This window comes from Micromys minutus (assembly GCF_963924665.1).
Source record: "Micromys minutus genome assembly, chromosome: 24".
NCBI lineage: Eukaryota > Metazoa > Chordata > Mammalia > Rodentia > Muridae > Micromys > Micromys minutus.
The window spans coordinates 27,975,822-27,994,427 of NC_137959.1; the positions used below are offsets into that span (position 1 = coordinate 27,975,822).

Here is an 18,606-nt window from a genome sequence, read left to right on the forward strand (position 1 = left end):
AGGAAGTGATCTGTCTGGAGATACACAAGTGAGGATGAGCCAGGCATGGTGGCATGTTCTATTCATACTGATCTTACACACACACATACACACACACACACACACACATACACACACACACACACACACACACACTCACACACACTAGTGCACACCTTGTCTTACTATGGTGTAATTCGGACTCTGCCTGTTGCATGATGTCACTAATAGAAACCCCTTCAGGCATTCACCGACTCTCTTCCTACATGTTTTTCTCTTGAGAGTCAGGCATGCTGTGGTTCTACAGGATCCTCCCTTCTTGTCTAGAGTTGAGATATGCATGACAGGAAAATGGTATGTCTACAGATGCTCAGAGAGTCTGAGCCTTTTGAGACTATAGTAGTCATCCTCTACCTGATCCTGGATGTCTCCATTGGCTCTGAGTTCCTGTCATCCATTCTTTCCCTTGCTGGTTTCCCAATCTACTCACCAACCCATCATCCATGTATCCACTAATCCACGCAACTATTCATCCCCGTCTGCCCACCTCTATGCTTACCCATGAGCTGCTCAGATCCATCCATAACAAGAAGCCAGTGAACGGGAAGATTCCAGCCTGCACACTGCATGAACCCTTCCCAGTCTACCTTCCCAGTTTTACCAGAAGGAGCTGGGTGAGTGATCTCTAAGGTACTGCTGGGGGATCTTGAGGAAGCAGAGACCAGCTGAGGAATGAGGACACTTCTCTAGGGGTCACACAGACCTCTGCCACAAAGGTGTGACTTGCACTTTGGTTCTACCAGATACCAGGCTTCTTAACCTCTCGGATCTTTGAGATCATTTACTCGAATATGGGGCTAAAAATCCAGTCCTAGAAGGCTGATAGAGAAATAAGATGAAATGTTACCACCAAAGGGGCCTATTGCATGCTGAAGATTTCTGAGCAGGTGTAAATTAAACAGAGAACAGAGTAGGGGGTTAGCTGAGAGGGGAAGGCCCTGCTTGGGCTGGGGTGGCTAGTGGAATCTCTAGTGTAGGTGTGTGAGGAATTGGCTCCTGAGTCCAGAGTGACCTTAGAGTTCATCTACAGAGTCTCCTCCATGCCAGCCAGGATGCCCACCTATCTTCTTGCCTGGACTCCTATCTCATAGCAACTGCCAGCACCACTGAGATTATCTTTTAAAAATAGGGCTGGGCTCCACCAGTGTTGTTTTTTCTCTTTCCTATGATTTATCACCATCAACCCTTGGTACCTGGGACAGCCAGTCTTTCTCTAGCTCCGCCCCCAGAATCATTAGGAAGGGAGCATGTGGACTATCAACGGTCAGTCTAGAAACGGGTGTCATAGATTAGTCTGGAGGTGGTGGTCAGGCCACTGGGGACATCTCTTAATCCTGGGCAAGTGGCAGCGTTCACCTGGGGCTGGGGCAGCCCTGGAGTAAACCATTGCAGCCTCCTGCTTCACCCTAAAAGTGTCCATGTGAGGGTCACCCTCCTCCAAGTTTTCATCAATGTGCTCATGCGCTCCTGTGGGTGAGACCCAAAGCGGTATAGGGCCTGCACTAGGACAGAAGGAACTATTCCCAGCTTTAGCTCCCCTGCCTTAAAGGGCCCTCAGCACTCTTCCTGAGGCCGAGGGACCTCTGCCCATCCTGAATGTAGGTGGCTCATGCACAGGGACCTGAGTGTGCACACACACGAATGGAGGATACACGTTCACAATACTGTGTGCCCCCATAGCACGGAGACGTCCTGAGCACACAGAATGCCTCCTGAAAAGACATCTGTCATCTTACCTTTATAGTTACCTTAGAGCTTATGGCTGGTAGTTTCTTGGAGACCCACATTACATTGAAACCAAGTTCTTACCAACACCCGAGATGATGTCCTTGTGTCCTTCCTCACAAGGGACCCTACCCATCCTGCCGACCTATTTTGTATGGCAGGAGACGGGCTGTACATGGAGGGGCTCACAGATGTGCACATGGATGTGCAGACACAGTACAGACATTCTTTACTCCAGGGTCCAGTCTAGCTCTCTGAGCCTTTATTATTGGACAGAGAGCTGCCATTTGGAGTATTCCCATGGTCATCCTGTAAAGAAGGTGCTCAGGCTTTGGGGACATGCCTGGTGACAATGTCTCCACTCCAACAAGGTGAAGGGCTTTTACTCTGTCTTGGTCCCCAGTGCATCTTGGGTACCGGGCCCTTTCTCAGTGAGTTCAGATGGGGCTGAGGCAGAGCTCACTCACACTGCTGCCTTCAGGGGCACACTGTCTGCCGGCTGATCCAGGTGGTCCTTCCTTGCCATGGCCAGATGCGTGAAGACAAGGACGAGAATGAAACCTGTGGTATGAGAAGAACCGGGTAAGAATTAGGACAGAAGGAACCATTCCCAGCTTCAGCCTCCCAGCCCTTAGAAGGGATGATCAGAAGGGCACCTCATGAAACCTCTCGACGGTGTTGTTGGCTTTATATGACATCATCTAGACCGTGTTCTCAAGCTGTGCGGAGTATGATGGAATCTGTTCTGCTCTTACCTCACCAAGGTCAAAGCGTATCCCAGCCTCCCAAACTTCCATAAGTCTCCTTTCTCAGGAGGCTGAGGCAGAAAGATGTTAACTCAAGGCCTGCCTAGGCTACCATGAATTCCAGGACACCAGCTGTGGACAACTTAGTGATAACACTGTTTTAAAAAAATATATATATACATAGGTATATGTATATGTATATGTATGTGTATGTGTATGTGTATGTGTATGTGTATGTGTATGTATATGTATATGTATATGTATATGTATATGTATATGTATATATGGACTGTAGAAATGGCTCACAACCATCCATAATTGGATCCACTGCCCTCTTCTTGTGTGTCTGAAGACAGCTACAGTGTACTCATATACATAAAGTAAATAAATATTTAAAAAATTAAAAAATATAATAAAATATATTTATATTTTGTTATATATATATACATACACACACACACACACACACACACGCATACATATATATATTCAGTTCACATGGACCTCCAAGAGAAAAACACCTCACAGCCTTGTACTAGAACCAGTGAAGAAAATCATCAAAGAGCGAATTTGTCAGAATAAAGACATAAAACCTCCATTACCTATCACTGCCAGGGTACCCAAGAGGACACCCACCGCTGACAGCTTCGTGGGCATTCCCTTCATGCGGCCCACCTTGCGCATGCATTGACCCTCCACATTGCAGCGACACACAATCACTGGGGTGACGAAAGAAGATGAGAATATTAGGGAAGGCTCCCAGCTGCTCCCGTCTGGTAAACTGGCTGATACATGTTTTTGTGCACACCTGTGTAGGTGTGCATGTGTGAAGGTGATTGTTCCTCTGTGTGTGTGGCAGGATATGCATAGATGTGTTGTCCCAGATGAGCAAATGTGCATAGGAGTGTGCTGCTTGTATCGTGTATACCCAGGCTCTCCCCCCACTCCCCCCACCCCCCGAATCCTGATGGCTCCCGCAGAAATTAAAGATGCCGACTTTGACTGCACCCAAGTCCCAGCCTCACCTTGGACTTGGAGTTGCCACATTTGGGCATCATGGTGGACAACCACAGGTACCATGTATTCACCAGGCTCTACCCAATGCAGTGCCAAGGTGAGGTAGGCGTGGGAATCTGTTGGTTTGCAGAAAATGATTAGCGATCCAAGCTGCTCCCCTACGTCCAAACCTACCCCATCTCACTTCCAGGTGAACTCACCCTTCACAGCCTCATTCCCTTCCCCTGCCACGTACCATTGAGAGGCTGGAGGCGCCAATCCCGCTGCACAGTGGGATTGGGACCAAGAGCGAAGCTGTAGGGACCATTCTTGTTGGCCAGATCAGGGTCCTCACTGACCCCACTCACAACCACACCATAGTCCTGGCGGGGTGTACAGAGGTGTCGGCTGGGCCCAGAGGCCAGAGTCAGTGCTGGGACAGGAGAAGCCTTCAGGAAGTGGACCACAATGGTGGCGGAAGTGCTCAGTCCTGGATCATCTGCATTACGGGAGGTGAGGCTCAGGCCCTGAGAACCTGGGCTGGTTTCCCCATACCCCACAGGGCCCATTCACCTTACTCTACTGTTTCCTTTCGTACTCCTGCACCCCAATTCTCCTTCCATCCAGTCTCCTCCTCTCCATAACCTTCATCCTTCACTATGTAAACAACTCTCTGGGTCACCTGTATCTTTCTGGGTGCTTAATCTGTCCCATTGTTGATGCTACCACCCAGACATGCCCTGGCTGCTGAGGAGTGCACCACTTATGACTTCCCCACTTGCCTCCCCAGAACTAGCTGTTTGTCCTATTAAGGCACCACTTGCAGTCCCCCTCACCTTTGGCCCATCTCTTAGCATTCCTGCCTCAGACACAGCCCCTGGCCCTCCTTCTACCTTCCTAATCTAATGCCCATTGCCTTGTCTGTCCCTGCAGTTGGTAGCCTGAGAAGCCCAAGGGACAGGGTTGGGGAATTGTGAGTGTCAACTTGAAGAATAGTTTTCATCAAAGGAGTTTCCAAGACTCCATCGCTGCATGACCATATATACCTGTGTCTTGGGCTGCCACAAGCACTGTGTATGTATCTCCAGGCTGGGCACCCTGCAGGGATTGGGCTGTGTGTATCTCCCCAGACACCTCCTTGATGCAGAGCCAGCCCTCTGAATCATTGACCAGGGAGAACCTGAGGCCCAAAGAAGAAGGTGTGTTTAGGGAGGCACTGGAACAATATACAGGGTGCTGCCCAGAACCCCCCAGGATGGTGTGGCTGGATACTCAATTTCTATATCCTGTCTGTGATTCAGGGACAATACCAGTGCTGGTGAGCCCAGCTGCCCAGCTTTAGAATTTGTTTGGTGATAGGATGTTTGAACTATAGGTGGGGGAAGGATTATCAGAACCTGTGGATGGAGGGTGGCATCTCGTTCAATTTCACTAGTTCCAGAGCATCTTGCCAAGAAGTCTGGAGGGCAAAGATCTAGGTACAGCTTCAATCTGGGTGGTGATACTCCCTTAAGGAGCTCTAATCATACCTCCTCCATGCTTGCCTACTCTATCCAGCCCTGACCTTCCAGGAGTCAGAACCTTGGCATTAGTAATTGTTTGAGGAATTAGGCCACATATAGAATGAGTTGCTTTGGGAGTCTTGAAGTCATTCTTGGGAAACATGGAAAGTCCAAGGTAGGCAGGTGCCAGGGCATTTGGCTCACCTGAGGGTTCTGCTCCTGGGGTCTGAGGGTTGGATGGTCAGCAGGAGGGAGCCAGCTGGGGTACTGACTGGGATGCTGGTCTCATAGCTCTCCTGGTCCAACTTGAGGGGCGGTATTACCCTTTCCACCAGTATAGTCACCGTGGCTGTTGCTGCAGGGCCTGGGCCTGGGCCTACCAGTTCCTCTACATTCCGAACCACCACCACCACCTTGTGATTAGGAGCTGTCTCGTAGCTGAGGTTCTGAAACCATTGAGTTCTGGGTCACTGTGTGCATCAGGGTGGCATGCTTGTGACCCTTCCCCACCTGTCTACATCCTAACCTTCCGGAGTCTGAGCTGGACATGGTCAGAGTCCGACTCCCAGGACAGGTCAAAGATTCCTTCTGGGTCTCCTTCTTCAATGGCAAAGTCCATAAGGCGGAAGGCAGGCTCTAGGTCAGCATCAGTGGCTACTAGTGTGGCCACCAGAGCCCCAGGCTTCACATCCTCAGGAAGACTTACAGGCCCAATCTGGAGAGATGGAGATGCTTGGTAAACACCACCAGCCAGTCCCCTTTCAGTGATCCCAATACCTTGGTGTCAGCTTACCTGGGAATTGATGAACTCAGGGGCATGGTTGTTGATGTCTGTGATCATGACTGCCACCTCACACGTGCTGCTGAGGCCTGTTGGAGGGGAGGGATTGTTGGTGAGGTCCCAGTAGAAGCAGAGGGGCAGGGGCCAAGGTTACCCACCATCAGGGTACTTACCACCCTCTGATCCTGCTAAGTCAACAGCCAGCACCTGAAGCAGGATGTTCTGGCCAGCGTTCAGTGGCACAGTTCCCAGTGTTACACTGCCTGAGGTCGAATCTATCTCGAATGCTTTGTTTTCAGCCCCCTCCTCGGGTTCAGGGCTCAACAACTGATACACAATGTGAGAATTAGGTGATCCGGGGGCATCCAAATCTTCTGCTGAGAGCCTGGCCACTTCAGTTCCTGTAAGACAACATCCCCACCCATGTTCGTGTATGTGTGTATGTTTGTGTGTGCATGTACATGTGATGTATGTGTGCATGTGTGGTGTTTGTGTGTGTATGTGTGTGTACCCATATGTGGTGTGTGTGTGTGTGTGTGTGTGTGTGTGTGTGTGTGTGTGTGTGTATGGTATTTGGCTTTGATAAAGAATTCTGAAGCTAGACCTATCCCAAAGAAAGATGGGATAGTTTCTAGGAACTCTATCCTTCCCAGTTCCTGACAAGGTCCATAACTCACCTGGGGGGCTGAGCTCAGGGATGCTGATTGTTGGGTCATGTGGGGAGCAGACAGGTGCATTATCATTTTCATCCATCACCACCACCTGCAACTCCAGGGGTTCTGCATAGTCCTCACCACGGGAATTCTGAGCTCGGACTTGAAGCTGGTACTGTAGTGGGCAGTGGGGAGTCTCAGATTAGGGCCAAGGGTGACTCCTACCTGGAATGGATCAAGTCCCTTCTGGTGGCCAGCCCCATCTCATCTGGGATGTCTTCACTGTTTCCACATCTGTGGGGGATGTGTCAGAGCACCCTCCAATCTGTCCTGGGTTTCCCTCTCACCTCACCTCAGCCTGGGCCTCTCGGTCCAGCTCCATGGTTACACGGATCCACCCCTCTGTATCCACATCGAAGGGTCCTGGAGGCTGGCTCTCCAGCTGATAATGCACATCTCCTCCACTCCAGTGCACCTGTGGACGATGTAAGATGAAGGCTTAGAGGCAGGAAGGATCTATGTTAGCTCTTATTCCCCAGCGGATTCCCAGGCAAGAAGCCTGGTCTCTAAGAGCACGTGGTTTGCTACTTACGACAACCTTACTCTGGGCCAAGCTTGGACCTTGCCAAAGTGCCTAAGTGACCAAGTTATTTTATTTTCTACTTTTTGGGCCTGACCCCAAGGCATTGCTAGGAAAGGCTGGAGACATTTCTGGCTGGGGTGACAATCCCCATGGCAGTGAAAGTTGGCAGCTCCTTTCCCGGAGGAAGCCTTAGGCAAGCTGGGGATGTCAGCTCACAAACTCATACCAGCCAGGGGATAGCAGGTGATAGACTGTATGCTTGTTCCCTGGGACCTTACTGTTTACTTTAGAGTAGGACACAAAGGAAGAAATGGAGGTCAAGTTGAGTCCTGAGCATTCCCCCAAGTGTTTGTATGACTCAGGCCAGGCCCAGCTGGCCCTCCTGGAACTAGCCAGAAGACATAACGGCATTACTTCAGTCACTTCTCACCTGGGCAATACTGTGTGGGTATGGGACTCTGAGATTCTCTGTCAGGTGAACAGGCTCTAGGGGTGCCCAACTGTTCTCTACTATGGAGATCTCCACGGTGGCAATAGCCTGGTGGCCTGAAGGCTGGTCACCCATGTCTTTGACCCGTACCAATAACTGGTAATTCTCTTCAAGGGCATGGTCTAGGCTGGTGCTTCCTAAAAGAGATAGAAGGTCAGCTGAGCATGGACCCTGAGAGCAAGGCCCAAAGAATCTTCAGCCAGTACCAAACAGAAAGACAAGCATGTTACAGGTATTCCAAAGAATCTTGGGGAGAGGTGCGACTGGAGAGATGGCTCAGTGGCTAAGAGCATTGACTACTCTTCCAGGAGACCCATGCTATATTTCCATCACCACATGGCAGCTGACAACTCTCTGTAACTATAGTTTCAAGGAATGATGTCCTCTTCTGGCCTCTACCAGCATTAGGCATCTATATATGCATACACAGGCAAAAGATCCACACATGTAATATCTATATATCTATATGATCCCTCTCTCTATCTCTCTCTATAGACTTACCCCCTCTCCCCAAGAAAAAACTAAAAAAGACTCAAAAAGAAGTCAGGCAGTGGTGGTGCATGCATGCCTTTGATCCCAGCACTTAGGTGGTGGTAGCCTCTGAGTTTGAGGCCAGCCTGGTCTACAGAGTTAGTTCCAGGAAAGCCAGGATTACACAAAGAAAACTTTTCTGGAAAAACAACAACAACAGACTCAAAAAGATAAGAAGAGAGAAAAATACTGAGGGATGACATAATTTTTTTAAAGATGCATTTTATTTATTTATGATGTGTGTCCGCACAAGTAAAAGTACCAGCAAAGGCCAGCAGAGGGCATTGGATTTCCAGGAACTGGAGTTACAGGATGGATTATGAAATGGCACCTAGGAGTTGAGACTCGAACTCGGAGCCCCTGTAAGAGCAGCCAGTGCTCTTAACCACAGAGTCGTCTCTCTTAATCACCATTAGAGCACCCAACTAGTACTTGACAGATTGCAATTTCCCTTCCACAGTTTAAGGCTGATGGGCTGGTGAAGTAGCTGGATGACCAGGGCTGGGAGGAGGGCTGATAGGTAGGTGTTAGGCTGGGGGAATTGGTGGTTGACTAGGTGGAGTGTCTACAGGATGATGGCATGTATGAATGAGCAGTTGGGAGCATGGGCTGTGCAGGTCGCTTGGGGGCTAGACAAGAGCAGAGGTGGCTGGTTGGATTGAGGTATGAGTCACTTTTTCTTCTACCCCTGACTCGTACTTCTGATCAAACTCCCAGAAGTAGATCTATCTTGATACCATCCCTGAGGTATTTTATCTACAGCTCCTTCATCCATTCGTATCTGGTCTCTATTCAGCACATCTCTGAGCTTGCCATGAATAACCCAGCCTTGGCCTCTACCAAAATGCCTTTTGCTCTTTCTTTCCTCTCAGCTCCAACCCTCCCAGCCCGTATACCTCAGAGGCCCCTTTCTCCAGCATTCCCCGACCCTCCCTCAATCAAACCGAGTTCATGCTTACCATTGGGACTAAGGGCCAGAGCCCCCAGTTTAGAGTCCAGCTGGAACATATCTGGTAAAGGCTGAGCTGGGGACTGGCTCAGAATGTGGAATCGAAGGTCCGAGTTAGCTGTGTCTGGTGCATCTCCATCAGAAGCCTCAAGGAAGAGGAAGGGGACCCCTGGGAACAGGGATAGACTATAAGGGATTCTATGTAGGGACAGGGAGACTTCTGTACCTTCCTTCTCTCTTCTCAGAGTTGCTTCTGTGTTCATTAACATATCAGGGTACTGGAGGCAAGCCTGCTTTTTATCCCAACTCACAAATGAGCAAATTGAGACCCGAAGTAGATGGAGCCGTTAGTGGAGTTGGGGAGCACGGAATGGGACAAACTTGGGGGACAAGTAGGATCCAGCTGATTTGTCAGTGGCCACTGTCTCTTTACTGTCGGATGTCTTATCAATGTTTACCTGTCTTCACCACACATTGGTTGCCCGTGTCACTCACCAGGCCTGGTGCCCTGGCTCAGCTGAGCTCTGTAGATGGCCTGGGAGAATTGGGGTACCTGGTCATTCTCATCTTTCACGTGCACAGTCACAAGCTGTGGACCCCACAAGACACGTCCATCCTCAGACTCCAAGGTGACCTGGAAGGAAAGGGTAGTTGGTCTCCAGATCTGTCTCACCTGCGTGCCTGCCCCTGTGCCTCACTCTGTCATACCTGAAGTTGGTACTCGGCCTTTTCCTCCCGGTCCAAGGCCCTCGTTGCCATCAGAAAGCCAGAATCTGGGTCCACAGCAAAGATGTTTTGAGCTGTTGTGCCCGAGTCTCCTGATAGGACAATCTGACCTTCATCCTTCCCTAGGGGTAGTGGTAGCTGGTGGGGGAGAACAGGCAAAAGAACTAGGGGCCAGGGTCATACTCAGTGGTTCTCAGCTTGTGGGTTGTGACAACCCACAGGGATTGCGTATCAATATCCTGCATGTCGTATATTTTTATGATTCATAACAGTGGCAAAAATCACAGTTATGAAGTACCAAAATGACTTTATGGTTGTGGGGGTTCACCACAACATGAGGAAAGGTATTAAAGGGCTGCAGCCTTAGGAAGGTTGAAAACAGCTGAGCTAGGGGATAGGTGAGGAAACTGAGTCTCAGAAGGAGCTGGCACTTGCCTGCAATCTCAAATCTGGTAACTCTTCAAAGGGAGAACTTTTCCTCTAGTACCTGACAACCTCCCCCACCCCCCAATGCTCCATGACACCCTCTTGTCCAAAACTGGAACCTCTCCAACAGTGTTTCTTCTACTTTTAAGGCAAGGTCTCACAATGTGGCCTAGGCTGGCATCAAACCCTTTATCCTCTCCAGAAGATTACAGGCACCTTCTGCCACACCCAGTACCTCCCTTTCTTTCCTTTTCCTCAGCTCTTCTCTGGGACTGAGATCTTGTTAGCTGCTTACACTAATTCCATGCACTGTCTAGGAAGCAAGACTCAAAGGAGTTCCAAAGCAAGAAAGAGAACTGGACCTAGAGAGGCAGGAGAAGTGTGATACTGGGAGTAATGGGAAGCCACCCTCTGGCTCACCTTGAGTATGTAAATAGGGAAATTTCCACCATAGTTTTCAGGGACTTCCGTATGCAGGCTTTCTGTAGGCTGGGCTTCAGTGGTGAAAGCCTGTGGGGAAATTCTCACCTTGTTCCTTAGACACAGGCAGAAAGAGGGAGTTGCTGCTCCCTCCCCCTGACCTACCAGATCTTAGTCCATCCGCCCCTTGGTTTTAGGCTTCCTGTTTCCACAGAAGGCCCATAGCTATGACTTTGATCTCACAACTCCCATACTACTCTTGTGACCAGTGTTATGAGTCTAATGGGACTGGGGACAAGGGTGCTAACCCCCCCCCCCCCGAGTTTGAAATCTGAAGGGAGGGACAGGTCCCAGCTCACCTGAATAACAGAGAGGCAAAGTAGCCACAGCCAGGCAGAAATCATGGTCAAGGCAGGCCTGAGGGATATGGAAATGAGCATCTAGGCCCGAAGGGCAGGAAGAAGGGCTCTCTTCTGTATGTACTACTGGAGGGAACTCACTGTGGACTAGTCTCTTCTCCCTGAAATGGCCTGTGATTCTCTGTTGAAAATGTTCAGCTTCTCGGTCAGACCAAGGGAGGCCCAACCACCCTGAGTGGCGGAGCCTGACCAAGGTCATGGGGGACTTGAACACAAGACGACTCCTTCAGCAACAGAGGACTTGTGGCTCGGGGCCTTGGGGACTGACTATCCTGTTTCCCAGTGCCACCCTCCAGATTCCAGCAGACTCCCCCTATGGCAGGAACTCTCTCCTCGGCTGTGCTTTCCAGATCTTAGCAGGGAGTTAAGAATGTACAATGCTACACACACACACACACACACACACAGTTGCAAGATAGATCCCTGAATATTCTTACCCAGATATCTAAAGGATAGGGCAGTGCCCCTACTCCTCGCCTCAGCCCTACCTTACCCAAGAGCTCTCAGGTGCTTACCTACTGATGCCCAAAGCCTCTCCCTTGGTCCAGTTTCCAGAAGAGAGAGAGATCCTTCTTCAGGGAGCTCTGGCAAATTGGGCTAGGTGGGGCAAGGCAAGGTGGACACTTGGGCAGGTAGGCGGTCCAGCCACGCTTGCTCAGGAGTGGAAAATGCCACTGGGCTCACAGTGGCAGGTCTGGCCCCGCCTAGTCCCCCCAAGTTACTTATTGACTTTGGAAAGCCAGGACTGCTCAGCATCCGTGACTGCCAGCCCTAGGAGGTGGGCAGATCTTGGTCTGTCACTGCCCCCTTGACACAGTTCAGTGAGCACTTCCTAGCCCTCTGGGCTTGAACATAACTTTTTTTTTCTTGTGGCTTTAGACTTGGCCCCACTTCTCCTCTGTGCAGCGGCATCTGTAGCCAGATCTCTCCAGATATTGTTCCTTGTGCCTGGAATGCTCTTCCCACCTTTCAACAGGACAGTCAGTACCTGCTCACACTTTAGCAACAAGCACTAATAATCCCTTCTTCAGGAAAGTCCTTACACTCACAGGCTGGATTAGGCTCCCCTATCCCATCCCATGAACTGCTTTTACTGATGCACAGAAGACACCAGCTTGTCTCCCATGTATTAGGTTTGGAGTCCCTCTGGGTAGCATATGACCTTGTCCTGCCCCAAGTGTTCCCAAGTGACCCATGGAACAAAGGGAAGGTCTAGGATTGTAACCCAAAGGGCAGATGACCCCAAGTGTGTGTTGGGAGCTCTAGAACATTCATCAGTGAGATCAATGGATGGGAACAGAAGCCTAGAGCATGCAGATCCCTGTAGACCCACAGTGTCTCCTCAACTAGACAAGGGTGAGCCTCTGACCTGTCTCATGTCTCTAAGAAGAAAAAGAGAAGATTGAACCTGCTCAGGTGACTTTCGGGGAGTTACAGGGCTGACCAGGACAGCCTCACCTCCCCATAAGGCCTGAAAGGCAGACCCAGAAGAACCTTTGTTTTCTGGGAATCTCAGATGAGAGTAGAGAGTAAGAAGGTCTTGGTCTCCCTCCTCTCTCTGTTTTGGGGTCTCCCCTGAGGACTTCTCATGGTGTATCTAGTCAGTATCTCAGGATGGAAGTGGGGCCAGGACAAACTGAGTGTCAGTTTTAGGATCACTGAGACACCAAGTCTAGGTTAGGCCTATATATGGGGCTGTTGAAGGAGGTCTCACACATACTAACCAGCACCCAGAACTTCCCTGAGCATATATCACTGTTATCCCATCTACTGTCCCCTTGTCATACCCTGGGGTACAGAGAGGCTAAGCAGTTTTCCCAGGGCCTGGGTTCCTCTTCAGGTTTGGGGACCTTCACATGGCAGAGCAAGCTTTCCACATGCCTCAGTGTGTGTGTGTGTGTGTGTGTGTGTGTTTGTATGTATGTGCGCTCATGTGTGTGCACAGTAGAAGCTTTGAGCAGTTAACACTGCCTGGGGGAGGATGTGGGGTAATCTCAGAGACTCTCTTTAACACACACACACACACACACACACACACACACACACACACACACACACACTGAGGAGCCATCATCAAACATCTTTTTGATATTGAGTGAGGTGCAACAGGGCTCTAACTAGGTCTCAAGAACTCCTAAAAGTTTGTGGAATGAAGAAACATGTGGCCACTTGTCCCAGGCCACCTCCAGGCTTTGGAAATGAACAGTTCTATGTATCAGTTCCCACTCAGCCACTTTCTGCCCATCAGCAAGTGGATGTGCTAGCTGCTGAAAACATGTTCAGGAGCCTTCCTTATCCATGGAGAGTAAGACCTCCAGTGGAGGCCTGGAGCAGGGATAATACTAAATCTACTATATATGCTATTTCTTCCAATACATGCCTTTTCAGTTAAATGACACACCTCATAACCTCTCTTTGGCATATATAAATTGCCAATGTCACTACCCTGTAAAGGTTGTCTGATGACTAGCACTGTGATACTAGAGAGCTGATCTGAGGGCTGAGATGTCTTCTAGGTGAGTCCAGTATATACAGTGTGGACACTCTTGACAAGGGCTGATTCATATCCTGCGTGAGACAGAAACTGGATGGCTTAGGATTTAATCACATTACTCAGATCATCATCCATTTTAAAAATTATGAATCCTTGATTCCCGACATTTCCCTTTTCATATTTTCAGACTGTAGTCAACCAAGGGTAACTGAAACCACACACACAACAGGTAAACTCCTGTGCCCTCACCAGTGCCAAAAAGGATGAAGGTTGAAGATGGGCTGAGGAGATGACTCAGTAAAGAATGAGGATCCAAGTTCAGATTCCCAGTAGCCATGTAAAAGCCAGGTAAAGTTCTTATAATCTCAGCACCGGGGAAGTGGAGATAGGAGGGTTCACGGGGGTGGCTGGTTAGCCAATCTATCCAATTGCTAAGCTACAGGTTCAATGAGAGGCCCTGTTTCAAAGAATAAGGTAGAAAGTGATTGGGAAAGATGCCTAGCATCCACCTTTAGTCTCCAAATACACAGCAGTCTGTGCACAGGCAAATGCAGCCATAGCACACGTAGAGAAACAGACACAGAGGAGGGAAGGAAGGAGGGAGAGAGAAAGAGTCTCAAAGGAGAACTGGCCTGGTGATAGGGTCTATCTATAATCTTAGCTACTCAAGAGGTCAAGACATGAGGATTGCAAGTTCTAGGCAAGCCTGGGAAATTTAGAGGAACCCTATCTTAAAACAAATTGGCTGAGGATGGAACTAACCTACAATGAGTGAGGCCCCAGGTTCTGTTTTTTTGTTTTTTGGGTTTTTTTTTTTTTGTTTGTTTGTTTTTTTTTTAAGTAATATAGGGAAAGTTATATATTCAATTTCTAGGGGGACATGAATGGATGGGGAGGCAGCAATGGCACACAGGGACACATTCTTACACAAATGTGAACTATTCATTCCAGACAGGGAGAGCTGTAGAGTGCTCTCCTGGCCAGAGGCAAACTAGTCAATGTGTTAGCACAGGCACTCCCAGAGGCTGCGGCGTAATCTCCCCAAGAAGTGGAGAACCCAGCAGTGGCCGAGTGTGTCTCCCCCAACAGCTACTCTTAAACGCTAGCTCTGGCTACCTTATCTCTGGAGTCTTATCCTCCATGCCCCGGCTTGGGCTGATTTCCACCTCTTAGGAGGAGCAGGGCAGAGATACATGCTGCAGAGTGTGAACCCACAATCAGGCTGTGAAATCCAAAGCAAGGTGTGCTTCCTTGGGCAGCCTCAGTGTCCCTTCACATATGGAGAAGCAATAGGATCTTCAGTGAGCTAGAAAATGCCAGGCCCCAGTGCAGAAGGGTCTAGATAATAGCCTGAGAGCGTATTTTATCTCCTGCTTCTTGAATGTGCCTCCTACCTGTTATAAGCTTCCTATCTGTTCTGTCCATTGTGATGGTTATGTCTAAACCAACCACTAGGGCCATGGAGACCACATACTAGGTGATGTGGACAGGAAGACCTTACCTCTCATTTTCAGAATCTCTTTCTGTTATTGAAGCTACCATGAAAGAAACATACTCAACAGTCCTGGTTTGTCAGGAAATAGTCTTTATTACAAAAATCTGCATGTAAACAAACAGCAACCATATCGAACAGCCTCTCTCCAGGGCACAGACACCCACACGGAGAAAGGCGGAGTCCTGTCCACGAGCTGGGTTCAGGCTTCTTGGTATGCACGTGGGCCTGCACATGCATCTCCATAGGCCCAGGCCTCGCTGGCCATTTGGAGTTGCCTCCCTGGTCAGCACTATCTCTGTCCATGACCACGAGACAGGGTGTGCATAGTTGACAGTTCTGAGAAATACAGAGGGTGGGCCAACTCTGAGACATCTAGAGCAGTTGGCTGGGCTGGCCCCTCCACCCATCTACTGGCCCGCTAAGCAAGGGGGCCATTGGGCCTTAGAGAACAGAGAGGTCGTGGCAGGACTTGGACTTGGCACGGAAGGCCATCTTGCGGCTGTTGCGAGCTACTATGCGGCCCAGAAAGCGTTTGGCTTTCTTGCCAAGGCTCTCCCGTCGCCGAGTGCCTGCTTGTCGCCGGGCATTATCCTCTTTGCTGTCCCTGCGCAGGCGTATCTGGCGCACGACGCCCTCGAACAGTGCCTGGACATTGTGATGCAGTGCTGCTGATGTCTCGATGAACTTGCAGTCGAAGACCACTGCGCAGGCCCGGCCCTCTATGTGATGGGGACAGACATGTGCTGGTTAACGATGGGAGAATGCTAAATCAAACCCTGGTCATATCCGCCAGCTACAACTCAAGGATAACAAAAGAAGGAAGGAACCCTAGATCCTTCTTTCCTAGAGACACAGAGATCCCAGTCCCTGTACTGAGAATCCCAAACATTGCTGGTGTCACTTGGTAGGCAGAATATGCCCCCAAAGTTTATGGTGGCTCACAAAAGAAGCATTCATGTATTTAAAGCCCAGCATTTAAAATGTAGTCTGTAATAGTAGACCGAGGCGGGTGAAGCTATTTGACAGCTATGTATTTTATGACTTGCTACTATAACAAATAGTCCAATGGACTTGGGTGGGAGCAAGATCACCCAGTCTGAAGTACTCGATGATCTAAAGCCTAATGAAGAAGGACCAGGCTTACTCTGAGACTGGTAGGGCCTCCTGATTCTCTACATGTTCTTCCATTTCTTCAGCCTCACTCTTGTCTCCTGTCAGGCATGGACCCAACAAGCAGTTGAGGAGGGTGCTTGTGTGTCTCATTTCTCCTAGCGGATCTGGTCTCTCCCCCCGCCCCCCGCCTCCGTTGTTTTAAGTAGGCCTTTGGGAGTCGGATGGACCAGCAACACCTCCCCCACCCTCTAACACCAAGTTTTCTTCCTGAACATTTTTAGCCACTGATGATCCCCAGGGACTCAAGCTGAGTCAAGACCAACTGGCCCACAGCCCAGCCAGGATCTCCCTCCCTTTCCTGACCCAATGCCTACTTACCATCCACAGAGACCTCACGAGAGCGCACCAGGTCACTCTTGTTGCCCACGAGGATGATGGGCACATTGTCTCTCTGCCGTGCCCGCCGCAGCTGGACCCGGAGTTCTGAGGCTTTCTCAAAGCTGCCCTTGTCCGTTATCGAGTACACAATGACGTATGCATCTCCCATGGCCATGCAGTGGCCAGGCAGCCAGCAGCCCCCATCCTGGAGGGGACACAAACGCATACGCAAGCCTGTAACTTTCCAGCTTTGCTTTCCCCCGTTCCCTGTGCCCCAGCCTGCATCCTACCTGTTCCCAAATGTCATAGACCATTAATGATGCCTCTTCTCCATCCACAGTGATAGAACGGTCATATGTGTGTCCTAGGAAGGAAGCCAAAAGCCAAGTTATCAGTTGGCTGTCAAAGTTCCCAGTGTCCACCTTCTTCTTCTGACCACGCCTCCTGCTTCTTCTCTGAGTCCTCTGATAATTCTCCAATAGCAGATGGTTGCTATGCTCAGACAACATGACAAAGCCTGGGAGCTAGGGACTGGAGGACATGACCTCCACCTATCTCTATGTCCCCAAACTAGTGAAGTACTGGGTGTCTAGGGATCCTGCTGCCTGGCTCCAGGGTGGGTGTGATCATATTGGCTGGAGTTAGCATAGCCGCTGTCCCAAACCCCTGGAGACCTTGGCCACCTAACTTTCCTCTCCTAGAGACTTTCTTTGATTTTGTTTCTTCCAGCCCCGGCAGGCAGGAATGTGCTCCAAGCCACAAAGAAATCGTATCTAGCACTCTACTCTTCTATTCTGGACACCTCTTCCCTATCAAGGCCTGGCACGTGGATAGGGGAGAGGTGTGGGGGCAGTAAGTAGGGAGTAAGTGGCTCTTCTTCAGTTTCTCCATCTTGGACGGGGAAATAACATGATTTGAAAATGCCTTGAACTTTCATAGTATTTGCGACTTTTAGTCCAGCTCTACTGCCTCCCAACTATCTTTATCTAAACAGCCCAGTTCTCTCACCTGCTGCTTCAGCTTCAGGTCCGTCTTCTATACCACCAAAGATGCGCGCCAGAGCGCTCTTGCCCACACCAGGCGCCCCGAGCAGCAGCACCTTGTAAACGCTCTCCTCGGAGCCGCTGCCTCCAGAACTGAGCGAATCAGAGGAGCCTTCGGGCCAGTCCAGCCTCTGCCCCTGTGTCCGAGTTCCAGTTGCAGTCACTGCCAGGGAGCCTGGGGCTAGCGCCGCCTGAAGATCTCGCTCGTCCACCGGCATGCTCCTGCGGTGCAGTGGAGGTGCCGGGCCCCATGGGGTGCTCACTCGACGACGGTCGCGCTCCCGGCCCGCGCCGCGGCTCCCAGCCGCTCCGCTGCCGCCATTCAGGGTCATCGTGTCGGACGCCGTCTGGGGAACCAAGAATCGGGATGGCAGCTCTATCGCGGGAGTAGGCAGGACTCTGGAGTCAAGAAAGATGCTCAGGATGAAGGACCTGCCAGAACCTACTGCCAGTCAGGAGGTCCACACCTTCCCCAGTAACCCAGCTGGACTTGGGTCCCCATTCATCCCCCCAGCCCAGACGGTGTCGTCCACCCCACTTCATCAGGACACTCACCAACTCTCACACAGATGCTATCAGGACTTGATCAGTGTTGCTTCACAGACCACTGGGGGATCAGATAGAACCCACTCGCAGACCCCTGTTCAGACTCGGACCCTTGTCGCTGTCACGGGCTGCAGCCTTTTTCTCCTCTGCTGCCTTCTCAGCCTCTCAGCTGTCTCTGGGTCTCAGTTCTAGGGCCTCCTATTTAAACCTCCACCAGCCAAGCTTCCGCCCTTACTCCTACCCCCTCCCCCGCCTCCGCTCCCGCCCCCGCCCCCGCTCCCGCCCCCGCCCCCAGCCCCCGCCCCTGTCCTCCACAACTGCTGCAGAGGCTGACGCATCCACTCACCCCCGGGAATCCCCCACCTCCCTTCTAGGACCTCAAACCCGCCAGGGGCGGGGCTGGTGGCTGGGAAGGGGGGGCGAGGGGGGTGTTAGAGGGGGAGGGTTGGGAATAGAGAGCGTGAGTTGAGGAGAGTGCACCGGTGTGTGTGATGCAAAGGCTGCCAGTAGTGGGTAACTGTACCAGTGAAGTACAACTCCATCTGGAGAAA

The 18,606-nt window shown here is 50.6% G+C and overlaps 2 protein-coding genes across 4 annotated transcripts; both read right to left on the bottom strand.

Moving 5' to 3' along the window:
- Positions 1-2,227: 2,227 nt before the first annotated feature.
- On the bottom strand, positions 2,228-10,971 carry CDH16 (cadherin 16; the record flags this gene model as incomplete). 2 transcript variants are annotated; one of them, XM_080937222.1, is made up of 17 exons in its annotated part: positions 2,228-2,325; positions 3,113-3,229; positions 3,536-3,643; positions 3,763-4,005; positions 4,553-4,686; positions 5,213-5,454; positions 5,535-5,723; positions 5,802-5,878; positions 5,963-6,190; positions 6,467-6,617; positions 6,795-6,917; positions 7,456-7,652; positions 9,006-9,164; positions 9,491-9,629; positions 9,704-9,859; positions 10,568-10,657; positions 10,927-10,971. In XM_080937222.1, the coding sequence occupies 17 exons, from the start codon at positions 10,969-10,971 to the stop codon at positions 2,228-2,230; spliced, it is 2,496 nt and encodes an 831-aa protein (XP_080793348.1). The 2 variants fall into 2 exon arrangements, with proteins under 2 accessions (XP_080793348.1, XP_080793349.1); XM_080937223.1 differs by lacking the exon at positions 10,568-10,657.
- A 4,090-nt stretch (positions 10,972-15,061) lies between these two features.
- RRAD (RRAD, Ras related glycolysis inhibitor and calcium channel regulator) lies at positions 15,062-18,210 on the bottom strand. Of its 2 annotated transcripts, none has more exons than XM_080937492.1 (5): positions 18,065-18,210; positions 17,475-17,856; positions 16,757-16,830; positions 16,467-16,671; positions 15,062-15,694 (listed from the first exon to the last, which is right to left on the bottom strand). In XM_080937492.1, exons 2-5 carry the CDS (start codon positions 17,839-17,841, stop codon positions 15,417-15,419), a joined length of 924 nt encoding a protein of 307 aa, XP_080793618.1. In that variant the 5' UTR covers positions 17,842-17,856; positions 18,065-18,210; the 3' UTR covers positions 15,062-15,416. The 2 variants fall into 2 exon arrangements, with proteins under 2 accessions (XP_080793618.1, XP_080793617.1); XM_080937491.1 differs by having other exon boundaries at positions 17,475-17,908.
- Between the last annotated feature and the right edge of the window lie 396 nt (positions 18,211-18,606).